This window comes from Heloderma suspectum, chromosome 1, assembly GCF_057233095.1.
Source record: "Heloderma suspectum isolate Gila_16-S chromosome 1, 16-S_ref, whole genome shotgun sequence".
NCBI lineage: Eukaryota > Metazoa > Chordata > Lepidosauria > Squamata > Helodermatidae > Heloderma > Heloderma suspectum.
Window position 1 is genome coordinate 315,313,121 of NC_139458.1, and position 16,889 is coordinate 315,330,009.

The following is a 16,889-nucleotide window of genomic DNA, read 5'->3' on the forward strand; positions in this document are numbered from 1 at the left end:
TGCATAAGTGAAAATGAAATAGAGTTAAATACTTTTAAAATATTGCTGACACATGTATAAGGATATCATGTAACACAGCACAGAACATGACTAAAGTACGTAACGTTATATATTTTAACGTGGATATAATGACCACTATGAATATTACATTTCCTCATTAGATTTAAAAGTGACTGTGGGGATATGGCCAGATAAGGAGATGTGTGACTACCCCCAGTAGTCCCACAAATTTTGCCAGACAAAGGTTTCATTGTCGGGTTTGATCTGTCCTACATTACAAAGAAATATCCATGTTTTCTGGTTAGTTCTCTAAATGGATTTTTAACAGCTGGAAAAAAGTCACCCAACACCACACACATTCTTTTCAATAGTGCTTTATTGATTACAGGATATATATTTATTACTGAATTATGTTGTATGTATACAAAATAGACGTGCTGCATCTTTTACTATTCCTAATCATTCTGATTTCTTTCTTGCTATGTATTATGTTATATACTCAGTTATACAATACTCTTGTTATTTAGTTAAAAATGTAACAAATGATTTCTAATATAAAGAGTTAAAAAATTAAGCCAGTTTGTCCCGGTTTGCTGCATACTATAGGCTGGTTTTCTAGCCATGCAGCAAAATAACATGCACCTTATTCTTAGGGCTGTGCACCGCATCAGCCCAAACCCCGAACCCTGAAGCGGATCAGTTATTCCCAGCTGTGTGAGCCTCTTGCTCTTTATCTAGACCTGTGGGGACTGCCTGCAGCCATTGCCATCTTGGAGGGAGTCGCCATGGCGATTCTTCTTCCGGTAAGTAAATGGTGCGTAGATTGCAGCTGTAAAGGGGCCATCTACACAATATTACAGACGTAAATTGACCATTTACACAATATTACAGACGTAAACTGGCCATTTACACCTGTAATAATGCATACATTTTATTTATTTATTTATTTATTTATTTATTTATTTATTTAATTCATATTCTGCCTTTTTTCTGCCATAAGGAGCCCAAGGCATTGTACATAATCCTCCTCTCCCTTTTATCCTCGCAACAACCCTATGAGGTAGGTTGGGCTGAGAGTCTGTGACTGGCCCAAAGTCACTCAGTGAGCTTCCATGGCCGAGTGGGGACTAGAACCCAGATCTCCTGACTCCTGGTCCAACAGTCTAGCCACTACACCACAATAGCTCCTTTACAGCTGCAATCTATGCACCATTTACTTACTGAAAGAAGAGCTGCCATTTAAAAAGAAAATGATGTCTCCCTCCAAGATGACAGTGCCTGCGGGCACACCCATGGGTCAAGGTAAGGAGGAGCAGGGGGCTTGTGTGACTGGGCAGATGGGTGGGTGTGGGGCTTGGCTGGGGGTTGTGCTTTGGCTGTCCAGATCATGCTTCAGATCCAGAGGCCGAAGCAGGTTGGTCCAGTTCCAGAGTGGGCTGATGTGGATTGGGGCAGATTCGAAAGCTCCAAATAGGCCTTCGGAGTGGGTTGGGGGGGGTCCTTGCATAGTCCTACTTATTCTTGAACAAACACTACAACCATAAAAGCAATTAGCAAAAGTATTAGGATGGAAAATGTGAATATGTGGATCTCATTTTAACAAAAAGTATAGTATGCATCTCTTACAGAACTGGACATAAGGAAGTCTCTTTTCATGTGCTTAAATCCTCATTTTTAAGAAGTGCTATATAGCGATCATGTACCTAGACCAGGATTGCTATTGAAGTCGGGTCATTTTGGTGGTGGCCCCCCAATTATGGAATGATATCCCTGACATGGCCCACCTGGCACCAACATTGTTATCTTTTTGGCACCAGGTTAAAACTGCCCTTTTCTGTCAGGTATTTGGCAGCATATAATGAGTTGTAATTAGGCCCTGAATCGTCTTGATGGATTGTTTAATGAATTGTTTTTAGATATATGTTGTCTGTGTGTGGTATCTGTTTATATGTTTTTTATGTAAAAAAAAATTTGTACTTTGTATAATGTGTATAATGGTTTTTAATTTTGGTGAACCGCCCAGAGAGCTTCAGCTATAGGGCAGTATAGAAATATAATAAATGTAATGAATTTCATTTTTTCACTTTCTGCACTTTCCTTGTGAATTTCACACACACACACACACACACACTCTTCTGTTAATTGTAAGCTCATTAATTTTTATTAAACAGCCCACAATTTGGATCATTCTACTTGTTCACCCATATCCCAACAAATTTGATGAAACATGCCAAAAAAGGTGGTTTGATGAGATTTTTGAGATGTGCTGTGATCATGAAATAACTTCCGCTAAAACAAATTAAGGAAGTTGAGGGGTATAATGGTACAAATATAGCATACATTTTAAAAATACACAAAAACCTTCGGGTAATAATGGATAGAAGGATGGGACAATGCCCCCCCCCCCCCAAGATAGTATAAGACTTTTCAGAAGAATCAGAGGATGGTATTTACTTCTTTAACAAAATACGATTTGGACACACATGAACATACACACACATGCATGCGAGCTCTGAAAGTGGAGCATTACATTGTGACAGTTTATGGAATATGTTTTTCAGTACGAAACATAAAGCTATGCTTAATGTATCTTATAGGTGGGTGTTGCTTTTAACTACATTTCATGTAAACAGGAACTTACGATGACCATACTTAATGATAAAAGGATAAAACTAATCTAAAAGAAAATTATTACTTAACATAGGCTTATCATTAAAAATGTTGCTCCAAAATTTAACTAAAGTTAAAATGAAAGAAATACAGAGTGGCCTATATTTTATTTTAATTTAGCAGTTTAAGAAGATATGATTCAGCCAAAGGATAAGCATTTTTAATACATTAACTCTCAGTCAGATGTGCCTAAATCTCTCACAATATAAATTAAAAGTGCTTAAAACTGCAACCCTATACATGTATACTCAGAAGTAAGCCGCACTGAGCCCAATAGGGGTTACTTCCAGGTAAGTGAGTATAGAATTGCAGCCTAAATTTAGCTGGCTCGTACAAACCAGGATTCGAAAGAGCTACTTTAGATGCATCCAATGGCTTGAACATCCCAAAATATTTTCCCCCTTTCAACAGCAGAACCCTGGGCCATATCACAAACTGCATTTTTAACTCCCCACATTTCAAAAGAAGTTTGCCATATGGTAGAGAACTGAAATCTAAAGTTCCACTGGATGCATAATATTAGTTGCATGATTTGTTGGACCCAGGCTGCTATTCATTTTTGCTTGTATTTCTAACTCAGGATCCACAGTTACTGAACTGGGAAATGGCTACTTCAGTAAGAATACAATACGTTAAATTGTGCTGGTTTGCATTATATTAATTGTTGTGAACCGCCCAGAGAGCTTCAACTATTGGGCAGTATAGAAATGAAATAAATATAAACAAACAAATAAAAAATATAATAGAAATGTTTTTTTACATCCTGAACGCAGCATCATGTCCAAGACCAAAAATGTGGAACAGAGACCTATAAGATTTTTTTTTAGCATAACCATGGCTACATAGAACATCCTTCATCAAAATGACTACTTTTCCAGCTTGAAAAGAAAAACTAAACATTAAAAACAAGCCAGTGATGAAATCTAAAGTAGTTATACTTTCTCTAGGAATCTTAGGCTGCAATATTAAACATACCCATGGGTGAATAAGCCACACTGAACACAGTGGGACTTACTTTTGAGTAAACAGAATTAAGCTGTATAGGTAGGATTTTGAAGTCATATACATATGATCTCAAGTAAAATATTTCTATTCTGTTAGACAGGACAAGAATCCAACTTGAAAGATTATGCACCTTTTAGATGGGATTTTACTAATTTAATACTTAAAAAAAAACACACCTTACAGTAGATGCAAGTTTGAATTCTCATATGTTCAAAGTACACAAAACTGCAGTATATATCAGCTCCCCACCCCCACCCCCCTTTCTGGGTAACTGTATTATCTAACTATTTAATTGCAGATAAAGAATAAAAACAGTGCAGTTTCATGGTCACTGCATTGAATCATCTAGTCATTATTTTCCCTCTGCTGCAAACAGACAACCCACCTTTTTGTCAGCACACCATTTCATTTATTTCACAGTGAAACCCAGTTTCACAATAATTGACTTGTCAGGAGCCCTAATTTATGAGGCTGGGCTCTGTAAGCCTTCTCCTATATTCAGCTCAACCTGCACACAAGCAAGGTTGAATATTTACAATGCTGTTAACAGGTGCTGAGTTGTTTAATGATTCTAATAGCCAGAAGCGTACTGAGAAAGCCAGCGGGATCACAATTACAGGCTGTTTGAACACAACAATTACTCGTCCCCTGAGACGTGTGAAAGTCAAAGGCAGTTTTATACTAACAGCATCTAGCACATGGGGTAGACAGGCTAACTTCCATTAGTAGCCCACCGGGAAAAAGGCAATAACAAACCCCTAGGTACCATAAAAATTTACAAAGTACATAACATTTAAAGAATCAAAACACAGAAGGAACTAACTTTTTAAACAGGCTTTTAAATAATATACAACAAAACAAACAAACAAACAAAAACCCCTACTAAACTCAAGGACATGCCTAGAAGAACAACCCAACAAGAAACATGAACTTATATTTCTAATCTAAGCAAGTGTGGAATTTCACCAGCTGAGAAAGTGAGAGACGTGCAGCGACATAAAATGTAGATGAAGTTACACGGACCATTTTGGGTTTAATGTGGATTGCGGTGGCAATTGCTTCCTGTTTAGTTTATGTAAACCTGACCCAAGATCTCCCTGGGAAATTTTTCATCAGCCTTGAAACGGTGCTGCTATAACTGTCAGGCCTGTGAAGTCATTTGTTACAAACACCATGTTTTTTATGTTCAGATTATACGGTAGTAGTAACGACACAGATAATGAAAGCAGGTTCCAGGGGCAGCTGAAAAACACTATTAAGAAGAGCTTTTGCTAGTATTCAGAGGATTTCTTAGGGGGGACCCCATAAGAACTCAGCTCATGATTATTTTTTTTTATATATACCATTTTGATAAAAGTTTCATTTAAAACACTGGGCAGACATAAATGGGTATCTTCTCAAAGGGTGTTCCATTTTATTCACTGTAAGGCATGCTGCAGTTGAGATTTTTCTTGAGGTGAAATTTTCTAAACCCAAACCACAGATATGAGGCTCAGGTAAAATCTATGATTCTGAGCATATCCCTGATAGATGGAACACTGGAGAAATGATCCAGTCAGCATATTTTCTGGATCTAATCCAAGAGTTGTGGATCAACATGCCTCAGTGGGAAGGAAATCAGACACCTCCTGGAGAGCCAGCTCATTTGCAAGAGAAAGGAGGATTCTGTCATTGAATGACCATCATTATCATTTTTGACTGGTAATCAAAGTGAACCAAATTCATTATTAAAATGGCCTGCCATGCTCCAAACTACTGTATCTTGCACTGAAAATGTGAAATATCAACAGAGTTGTCTTCCTTGTCCTTTAAAGTTAGAATATTTTTGTTTACTAGTGAAGTGATTTCAATGGGAATTCTGTGCTTATTTTTCAGTGGATGGTTCTCCAAACTATTCCTAGAACTATTAACAGTTTAAACTGTTGTTGTTTTTGTTATTAGCAGCTTGACTACTTCTGTCCCATGAAGACTGTTCCATAGTTATCAAAGTTGAAGTTGGGCATGGGACATTTCCTGAGCAGAGAGATGAAAAGACATACAATCAAAGAAACAAGACTGGGGAGATAAAAGCTGAGATCCAGACTACCCATGAGCAGAACTTCACTCTGAGAGAAAGGGGAGCGAGAGGCAATTCATGGTACTGTCTATGGATCCACTGTTTCAGATCCAATGAACTGAGAACAATGGAAAGCTGAATGCACACTGTTGCATTTACCACTTCACACCACTGTTTGAGTCTGGAGGACAGATGTTTTAGACAAAGCTCATCAAGTTAGGAAGGAAGAGACCAGAGAGAGGATACTTCTTCTAGCCCCCTCCTTTCACATCAGTGCCTGATACAGATGTGACACAGGCCATGGATAATGCACTTGTATAAACACTGCATGCACACCGCATTACAATCAAATGCAATTTCTGTATGTGTTCTAGGCAGGTGCCTGCTGGTATATTCATATTACATGCAAATGGGCCTATACACATGGTAGGTGCATTTGAACATGACAGTTTGGCATGGAACAGTCACACCAGTAAGTACTTTACCAACAGCCCATACTATCTCCATTTTAGCCTTCACAGTGGGGCTAGAAGAAGTGCTAGAAGAGGCTCCAGAGTGAAATCAATCGTCTTGTCAGTGTGAAAAGATAAATAAACTGAACAGCAGGGAAATACTGTAAAAAGGTTCATTCTAGTACTATTCATGTGTTAGTTGTGTGTAGGGCCTTACCATATTGAAGTGGAAATGGGGCCACACATTTAGCTTTGCCCCCCCCCGCCATCATGAATCTGTCCTCCAGCATCAACATATTGACCGCAGGCATTTGCAAAAGAACTTCAACACATGAGCAGATACTTGCAGGTATCACTTCAATGCATGAGCACATACCTCAGCGGTTGTCAACCTGTGGGTCGCGACCCCTTTGGGGGTCGAACGACCCTTTCACAGGGGTCGCCTAAGACCATCGGAAAACACATATTTCCGATGGTCTTAGGAACTGAGACACCGCTCCTCTATCCGTCTCCAGGCAGGTCTGCCCACATGCAGATACGCCCACATATGAGTACCCGGCGTGATGACATCATCGCGCCAACCCCATCACATACACCCCGTACAAATACAGGTGTATGTGAGAGGGGTGGTGCCACAATGTACTTATGCGGACCAGTCACACATCTGTAGAGAGCAGCTACTGTGTAGAAAGCAGCTGCTGTGTTGAAAGCAGCTACTCTGTTAAAAGCAGCTACTGTGTTGAAAGCAGCAGTAATGGAGGTAAAATGACAGTTCATGAATTATAATTACTGGGTAAATGTAAAATCATGTACTGTAAAATCATCAACGACTGCAAAAAAAAAAATCTGTACCATGGGAACTTAATCTGGATGCTTATCGGTCTTTTTATATTCAGCTGTGGTTGATGTGAATACTGCCCCCTTGTGATACTAACAGGTATGTAAAAACAACAACACAGAGAATGGTAAATCATAGGAAACTTTAATGAAGTGTACTGACTGAACTATGCCATGTATCATATTTTGTATTATTAAAGCTATTGTTATATATTATTTTCATTAGCAAACCATCCCATGACAATGGATCGTGTAGAGAAGAACGTTAAGAAAAGAAAATATAGTGAGGATTTTTTACAGTATGGTTTTACCTCAATAATTGTAGCAATTATATAATTAAATGTAGCAATGTAGTTTACTGTTAAGACTGTTACCCATGCTACACCATGCTTCAAGATAAAATTTCATTTATTTGTAATTAGAAATAAGTATTTCACAATATATAATTACATATTGTTTTTGTGATTAATCACTATGTTTAATTATGTTCAATTTGTAACAATGAAAATACATCCTGCATATCAGATATTTACATTACGATTCATAACAGTAGCAAAATTACAGTTATGAAGTAGCAACGAAAATAATTTTATGGTTGGGGGTCACCACAACATGAGGAACTGTATTAAAGGGTCGTGGCATTAGGAAGGTTGAGAACCACTGACATACCTGCAGGTAGGGGGGTGGCGTGATCAGGACCCTTGCAATCGGGTATCTCGGATGCACAGAACCCCTACACCCAAGCCGCTGTCTGCTCAGTGAGGTTCTTTTGCAAACAACTACGCTTGATGTGAAGGACGCCTGGTGTTGTGGGCTAAAAGCACAGCTCCACTCTTGCTTCAGCATGGTAAGGCCCTATATCAGGGGTGGGCAATGTGTGGCCCTCTAGGTATTTTGGCCTACAAATCTCATCAGCCCTAGCCAGCATAGCCAATGGTGAGAGTGTAGGTCAAAACATTTGGCGAGCCAAACATTCCCCATCCCTGCCCTACATGCAAGTAATGCATGAGTAGGCCTGAAGCACCCCTGAACTGTCCTCTGAATAGCAGAGTCTGAGTGCAGCACTGTTTGCATTCGCCAGCCCCAGCCCATTCTCTGGAAAGCAACCAGTAAGAAAGATCCACATGTAGAGCTGATGTTATAGATCCTGAAAAAGTATATTTAGCATCATGGCCACGATTAACGTTTTGGAGGCTTACTATGAAATCAGCATGTATTACAGGTGAGAAAGCACAGGAACAGCATCATGCAGATTAATTATATTATTAATTTGCAAATATAGGTACCATGTTTCTTTGCCTCCCTCCTGCTTGTCACATCTTACCAAGCTCTTAGTTGAAGAGGCTTAGTTGCTTTTTCTACCCAGAAAAATGCATTTTTCAATTAAAACTAGATATTAAAGTTCATAGAGACTTGTGGACATTTGGTATACTGGAGTACATATTGTAACAGTAACATCAACAGAGGTACAACTTCCAAGTATGGATACATGCAAAAAAAAAAAAAAATAACAGCACAATGCAGCTTTTGATAGCGGGCAGTATATCCAGTGCTACACTTGTGCCTCCACCAATTGTGTTGCACCAGTGGGACCCATGGCTGGCATAACAGGAAGCTAGTGCTTCCTAAAGTAACCCTGGAAACAAGCTGAAACACTCATTTCGAGAATGGGACAGGACAGTGGAGCTCCCTTCTGCTAGCTCAGCTGACGTGTACTGTTCTGGAAATGGGCATTTTTACTCATTTCAGTTTGCTTTAGAAAGAGTTAGTTTCCTCTTGTGCCAGAGGTGGGTCCCAATAGTGCACGGGCAACATTGGATACTGCCCACAATAATCTATAGTGCTTGCACTCTTCATTGTTTAATTCTTTTTTTGTTATGACTGCAGCTATACAGATTCAGGTCTGGCTCTGACATAACATTGGTTAACAGACTGGGAACATTACATCTGCATCAGACCTATCTGAAGGACATTGCTACTACTAATAAAATTAATTTTACTATGCAAGATCCTAGAAAAGCCAGCAGGGCTTTAAGTTGTGGCATGACTCAACCCGAAGATCTGGTTTCAGCAACAGACTATATTCTAGAAAAGAGGAAGAAAAATGCATCTGAACATGTGAAGACTGCCTTTCCCATACCACTGGTCAACCACAGAATGTTCCCACACATTTAGGATTAAGTAGTTGAGAAGGTGGCATAGCTCCTATGTATGGCTGAGCTCCTACACCTGTTTTTTCAAGAAAAACACAGACATTATGACATGAAAGCAGTACGGGGGCGCTTTCACACTAGGAGCTTACTTTGGAATAGCCATACTTTGCTCATGCACTTTTTTCCAGGGCATACATACATACAGTGCCTTGCATAAGTATTCACCCATCTTTGTTGTTGTTGTTCAGTCGTTAAGTCGTGTCCGACTCTTCGTGACCCCATGGACCATAGCACGCCAGACCTTCCTGTCCTCCGCTCTCCCCCAGAGTGTGCTCAAGTTCATATTCATTGCATCAGTGATGCTATCTAGCCATCTCATCCTCTGCCGTCCCCTTCTCCTTTTGCCTTCAATCCCAGCATCAGGGTCTTTTCCAGGGACTTTTCTCTTCGCATTAGGTGGCCAAAATATTGGAGCTTCAGCTTCAGTATCTGTCCTTCCAATGAGCAGTCAGGGTTGATTTCCTTTAGGATGGACTGATTTGACCTCCTTGCAGTCCAGGGGACTCGTAAGAGTCTTCTCCAGCACCACAGTTCGAAAGCATCAATTCTTCGGCGCTCAGCCTGCCTTATAGTCCAGCTCTCACAGCCATACGTTGCTACTGGCAAAACCATAGCTTTGATTATATGGACCTTTGTCGGCAGGTGATGTCTCTGCTTCTTACTATGGTGTCTAGCTTTGCCATAGCTTTCTTCCCAAGGAGCAAACGTCTTTTAATTTCATGGCTACAGTCACCATCTGCGGTGATCTTGGAGCCCAAGAAAGTAAAATCTGTCACTGCTTCCATTTCTTCCCCTTCTACATGCCAGGAAGTGATGGGGCCAGATGCCATGATCTTCGTTTTTTTAATGCTGAGTTTCAGACCAGCTTTTGCACTCTCCACTTTTACCCTCAACAAGAGACTCTTCAGATCCTCTTCGCTTTCTGCCATTAGGGTGGTATCATCTGCATATCTGAGGTTGTTGATTCATCCAACCCGACGTTTCTCTACTCTGCATATAAATTAAATAAGCAGGGTGACAATATACAGCCTTGTCGTACTCCTTTCCCAATTTGGAACCAATCGGTTGTTCCATGTCTGGTTCTTACTGATGCTTCTTGACCCTCGTACAGGTTTCTCAGGAGACAGGTAAGGTGGTCTGGTACTCCCAACTCTTTAAGAATTTGCCACAGTTTGTTGTGATCCACACAATCAAAGGCTTTAGCATATTCAATGAAGCAGAAATAGACATTTTTCTGGAATTCTCTTGCTTTCTCCATGATCCAGCGAATGTTGGCGATTTGATCTCTAGTTCCTCTGCCTCTTTGAAACCCAGCTTGTACTTCCGGTAGTTCTTGGTTCACATACTGCTGAAGCCTAGCTTGTAGGATTTTGAGCATAACCTTGCTGGCATGGGAAATGAGTGCAATTGTACGGTAGTTTGAACACTCTTTGGCATTGCCCTTCTTTGGAAATGGAATATAAACTGACCTTTTCCAGTCTTGTGGCCACTGTTGAGTGTTCCAAATTTGTTGGCATATTGAGTGCAGCACTTTAACAGCATCATCTTTTAGGATCTTAAATAGCTCAGCTGGAATACTGTCACCTCCGCTAGCTTTGTTGTTAGTAATGCTTCCTAAGGCCCACTTGACTTCACTCTCTAGGATCTCCGGCTCAAGTTCCGTGACAGCACTATCATGGCTATCAGGGACATTAAGATCTTTCCTGTATAGTTCTTCTGTGTATTCTTGCCACCTCTTCTTAATCTCACCTGCTTCTATTAGGTCCTTGCCTTCTTTGTCCTTTATCATGCCCCTCTTTGCACAAAACGTTCCCTTGAGATCTCCGATTTTCTTGAAGAGATCTCTAGTCTTTCCCATTCTATTGTTTTCCTCGATTTCTTTGCATTGTTCATTTAAGAAGGCCTTCTTGTTTCTCCTTTCTATTCTCTGGAACTCTGCATTCAGTTGGATATATCTTCCCCTTTCCCCCTTGCTTTTCGCTCCCCTTCTTTCCTCAGCTACTTGTAAAGCCTCATCAGACAGCCACTTTGCTTTCTTGCATTTCTTTTTCTTTGGGATGGATTGAGTTGCTGCCTCCTGAACAATGTTACGGACAGGTTGCCATTTCCTTCTCCAGTGGACCACATTTTGTCAGAACTCTCCACCATGACCTGTCCATCTTTGGTGGCCCTGCATGGCATAGCTTATGGCTTCACTGAGTTACGCAAGCCCCTTCGCCACAACAAGGCAGTGATCCATGAAGGGGACTCGTCTTTGACTTTTCCACATTTTGTTGTGTTATGTGTAATTAAAATGGATTTAATTAGGATTTCTTCTCATTGATCACTGATCTACACAAAATAGTTCATAATGTTGAAATGGGGAAAAAATCTACATATTTTACAAAATAATTTCCAAATAAAAAACGGGAAGTCTGGATTGCATACGTATTCACCCCCTTTGCTGTGACATCCCTAAATAAGCTCTGGTGCAACCAACTGCCTTCAGAAGTCACATAATTAGTTGAATGGAGTCCAGCTGTGTGCAATTCAAGTGTCATGTGATCTCAGATTAAATACACCTGTTTCTGGAAGGCTCCAGAGTTTGTTGTATATCTAAACAAACAGCATCATGAAGAGCAAGGAGCTATCAAAACAAGTCTGGGTTAAGTTATGGAGAAGCACCTATCAGGTTTTATAAAAATATATCCCAAACTATGAACATCCCCTGCAGAACCATTACATCCATTAGTACAAAATGGAAAGAATATGGCACAACCACGATAGCCTAGAGAAGGCTGTCCACCAAAACTCAGTGACTGGGTGCGGAGGGCATTAGTCAGAGAAGCAACTGAGAGGCCAATGGTAACTCTGAAGGAGCTGAAGAGATCCACAGCTAAGAAGGGAGAAACCGTCCATGGGACAACTATCACTCGGACGCACCACAAATCCTGTTTGGATTTTGCCAAAAGGCATGTCAGAAACACAGCAAATATGCAGAAAAAGGTTATCGGCTCTGATGAGACCAAAACTGAACTTTGAGGCCTTACCGCAAAATGCTATGTGTGGTGCAAAGGCAACAGTGCTGATCACTTTGAGAACACCATCCCCAGTGTGAAGCATGGTGGTGGCAGCATCATGTTGTGGGAATGCTGTGCATCAGCAGGGATTGTCCTTCACCTTCCAGAAGGACAATAACCCTAAATACACAGCCAAAGTTACACTGCAGTGGTTTAAAAATAAGAACCTGAATGTCTTAGAATGGCCCAGTCAAAGCCCAGGCTTCAATCCGATTGAGAATCTGTGGCAAGACTTGGAAATTGCGGTTCACCAATGGTCCCCATCCAACCTGACAGAGTATGACCAACTTTGCCAATGGACTGGAGGAATGGGCAAAAATTGCAGGATCCAGATGCGCAAAGCTGGTAGAGATTTACCCCCAAAGACTCATAGCTGTAATTGCTGCCAAAGGTGCTTCTACCAAGTATTAACTCAGCGGGATGAATACTTATGCAACCCACAAATACCAGTTTGTTTTTGTTTAATTAACTTTTGTGCCATAATACAAATATTTTGCACAATTTTCAGTATGTTGTGTAAATCAAATGGTAAAAATGCCAGTTAAATCCATTTTAATTCCAGGCTGTAACAAGATAAAATGTGGAAAAGTCGAAGGGGTGTGTGTGTGAATACTTATGCAAGGCACTGTATGACATAGTTATTAAAATGTGTTCTCCTTTATTTTCTCTGCGGTTTGTCTGTCTCTTTTCAAACCACTATGCAGGTATAGATAATCTTCTGTCTTTTTAAGAACCGTGGTTTAGACTTATGCGGTGATGTGTAGCAATGTTTATTCATCCAATACATCTATTTACTTCAGTATTACCTTTCTTGTCAGTGCTATTTAATCAGTATATTTTAATTGATCTTTTAATTTGTGCTAAAATGCCCTTTTGACTCTCTATATTTTAATTATAGAAATATTCACATGACAGTGCTTAAATTAAAGCAAATTTAAAACATTTAAAAATGCACACAGCCTCTCTGGTTGGTGCCATTTTAGCATCATGTTTTTCTTTGGGGCTGGTGGGGGGCCAGGGAGGGGAGGTTGCTGAGGTTTTAATTCAGGGATGTGGAACCTCTGGCCCACAGACCCTCCTTGAGTTCCTTCTGGGGGACGGGACTTGGGATAACAGTGGGGAATCCCCTGCATGCCACTCAATTGGGAAATCCCAGGGAAATCTCCACTGTTACCTCTGATCTCAGAGCGGAGATAATAGTAGAGATGTGGCTGGTGCGGGGAGGGAGGGATGACTGATACTTAGGGAAGCGGTTGCTCTTCCCAGTGTCAGCCGAGTCCCTTTCTCCATGTTGAGACAGGCACAGAAGTCCAGCATGAAGAAAGAAAAATGGGCAGTGCAATGATGTCAGTGGCTGTGGCCACACCCACTGACGTCATCCAGCTTATGGAGGCCTGGAGACGGGCAAACTGACCCCACAAATTCTGGTTATGCACCCCTGTTTTAATAAATGCTAAAACACTTTTTAAGTGTTGGGAAAAAGTAATGCTGCAATAGCACCCAAATAAAAAGGCAAGTTAGCACTAATTAAATAATTGATTAAAATTGATGAAAGAAATGAACGCTCAGAATTGTCCCTTCCCTGCCCATATAGCTAAGTCACACAAACTAGTGCGGATGAATGTAGTGGGATGTACAGTCACATGAAATGGGATGATCGAGAATTGATCCTGGCCTTCTTCTCCGTGACAACCTTTCAAGTACTTGAAGAGCGCTATAATATCTCCCCTAAGTCTTCTCTTCTCAAGGCTAAACATGCCCAGTTCTTTCAGTCTCTCTTCATAGGGCTTTGTTTCCAGTTCGCTGATCATCTTTGCTGCCCTCCTCTTTGTTGCCCTCCTCTATGTACACCTATTGATTAAGATCAATAGGTGTACAAAGGATTGAAGCTTTACAGTCATAGGTGAATACCCACACTTTTGTTTCAGTGTCAGATAAACCACACATAAAATAAAGTGGCCATATTTGATTTACACTTTCTCCTATGCTTTTACTGGTATCTGAGATCCTTTAATAGTCCTTTAACTGCTGCTTTTATGTTTATCTCTTTTATCTGCTGGATTATTTCCAGTGATTTGTTGTTTTAGGCTGCAACCCTATGCATATCTAGGAGTAAGTCGCACTGAATCCAGAGGGGCTTATTTCTGAGTAGACATGTCTAGGAATGCACTGTTAATATTGTGTTTTTCTACTTTGATTGTTTTTATAGCAAGCCACCTTGAGGCTATTCAGAGTGAAAGGCAGGATGGAATTTCTATAAATACGTTTTCTGTCTTCAACTATATCTTCAATATAAAGATAGAAGCAGATGTATCCAAGATCAACACAAACAGGATTGTCAATACATTCATAATAATAATGATTCATATTAGAGCCTGATTTTCTTAAGAATGGACAAAAACGGTTCTGGTAGAACAAAAAACATTTTTAAACACTGCTGTGTTGAATAAGATTGGGGGAAACCTACCTCTCTTTGCTGTTTCAGGAGCAGCTACAGCACCTTCCAAGACATTTGGGCTCTTCATCAACACTGCTAGTTTAATTTGCTTTTCAAGGTCTATTTATAATCTCTGTTCAAGCAACTAGTTATTCAACATTCCTTTGAACAATGCCAGCTGCCGAATAGCAGTGCTAGCGCAGGTTTAAGTATTCATTTTTTGCTGACATTCGCAGATGAATTAACAAATAAAGTAATCTGCAGAGTTTTGAATCCTAATTTTAATTATTTAACATCATCAAAGCAAGTATGTTACAAAAAAATAAAAAACACTAAGGTGGAACTGAAAAATTGTGGCTCATATTTTTTAAAAAATATTCCGAACATTTAATGTAAGAGCCCCAAGCCAGAAATGTTACTTGCATCTATGTTCTGTTGAAATCAAAGGGATTTAAATTAGTGGTATCTAACTTAAACTGCACTGATTTTAACAGGACTCATATAAAACTAACTTCCTCTGAATCAAAAAATAATGTATCAAGATGAAATACATAAAATTAAAAAGACATTCCATATGTATATTAACACATCATGTAAAAATATCAATTTCACTATGTTGTGGATCTCACAGAAAATTAGCTTTACTATTTTAGAATTTACTTGAAGGAGAAGCAGATCTTCCTAATGAGTATGTTGCAACAGGTGATCTATTAAATAGGTTTTTGTTGTTGTTAATATCATCATTAAAATGGATCTCCCTACTGATAAGTGACTATGTTCAAAACCATTTGGTCCACAGATGGACAGTATTCTAGAAGTGCCAGCTGCTTTTTAAATCTCTGGTTAACATAACTTTCTGGTGTTCTAGTTGAGGATTTTGCCCTCTTTCTAAGGCTGCAATCCACAAACTATGTGAGCTGGAGTAGACCCACTGGTTTTAATATGTCTGCTTCAGTGGCTATGTTACTTGTTATGACAAACACACAATATGAATCTTAAAATCAAATTGATTCCTTTCTTTGATCTTAAAATCAACTTGATTTTTTAATGCAATGATTTAGTCCTTAGTAAAAACAAATCTTATTTATGATAAGTATTTAAGATTAATGGAAGGTGGCCAGAATGAAAAGTAGTTCCACAAGCCCAAGGAGACTTGTTTTTCTCAAGCAGCAACATCCTGCATCACATGGCATGCTTCCATTTACGAATAAGCATCATTTAGTTGCAGAAAAGGATAATACATTTTTAAAAGGAAAAATAATAAAATGAGTATCTGTAACCATGAAGATGCACAGATGGCTACTCCATAACTCTAAAATGTTTTAAAATAAGTTAGGATGCTGCAGTAAGTGTCGTCAGCCCTCGTGGGGCTAGGCATTCCCATGCCAGTGTAGGTGCTGATGCAGGGCTTTTTTCCACTGTCCCCATCACTCTGGATGGTCATTTGAGGATGGTGATGGTCCTAGGTTGTTTGGATAAATAGAAGTTGCAACTGGATGGGCATCTTCTTTAGGTCTGTGGTTCCTAATTCAGCAAGTGATTTGTGTACTGAAGGCTACTTCCATGCATGGAATTTCACAGCTGGATTGGGTGAGAAAGCATAGGAGAGAGGGTGCAGAGCAGAATAAAAGGGGAATATATTCCTCTTTGTCCTGAACCCTCTTCTCTTTTAGGGATGGGATGTAACAAAAACAGCAAAAACAATCTTATGAGCAAAATACACAAACTGGGATTATTATATTTCGCAGGTCTACAGTTACCACTTCTGTAGTATTTAATGTACATGATTTACAATATTACCAACCTTATGGGGTAAGTATACAGCATTTCCATTGTATAGATTAAAGACCACAGTAGAAAAAGTTATCTGGCCATAGGGATGTATGGATTTTGTAAAATCCGTTCCATCTGTATTTTGTGGCCTGTCAGGTGCCTTTTGTTATGCATCTGTTCAGTGATGGAATGGGATTTTCCCCCAATTTCCTGAATTTGCGCAAATACAAATTTGCGCTTTCAAAAAATGCATGAATCCCCTGCAAAATGTGTATTTTCATGCTTTAGCCTTAGGAGGAAATGTGCATTTTCAGATGGTGTTTTTTACTTTACATATTTTTCTATGACTAAATTTGCATAAAACTCCGGAAAGTAAAAAAAAAACAA

General features: G+C 39.7%; 1 protein-coding gene across 11 annotated transcripts in view; it reads right to left on the bottom strand.

The window, feature by feature from the left end:
- Positions 1-16,889, bottom strand: part of ASCC3 (activating signal cointegrator 1 complex subunit 3) — a 325,230-nt gene that overhangs the window by 70,427 nt on the left and 237,914 nt on the right. The window contains exon 35 of one of the 11 annotated variants that reach the window (XM_084827186.1): positions 7-16,310. The exons of the other annotated variants lie outside the window; for them this stretch is intronic. Within the exon in view, the coding sequence (XP_084683312.1) occupies positions 16,259-16,310 (52 nt within the window). The 3' untranslated portion in view covers positions 7-16,258. Of the gene's footprint in view, positions 1-6; positions 16,311-16,889 lie in introns of those variants that run through there. 11 annotated transcript variants of the gene reach the window in all.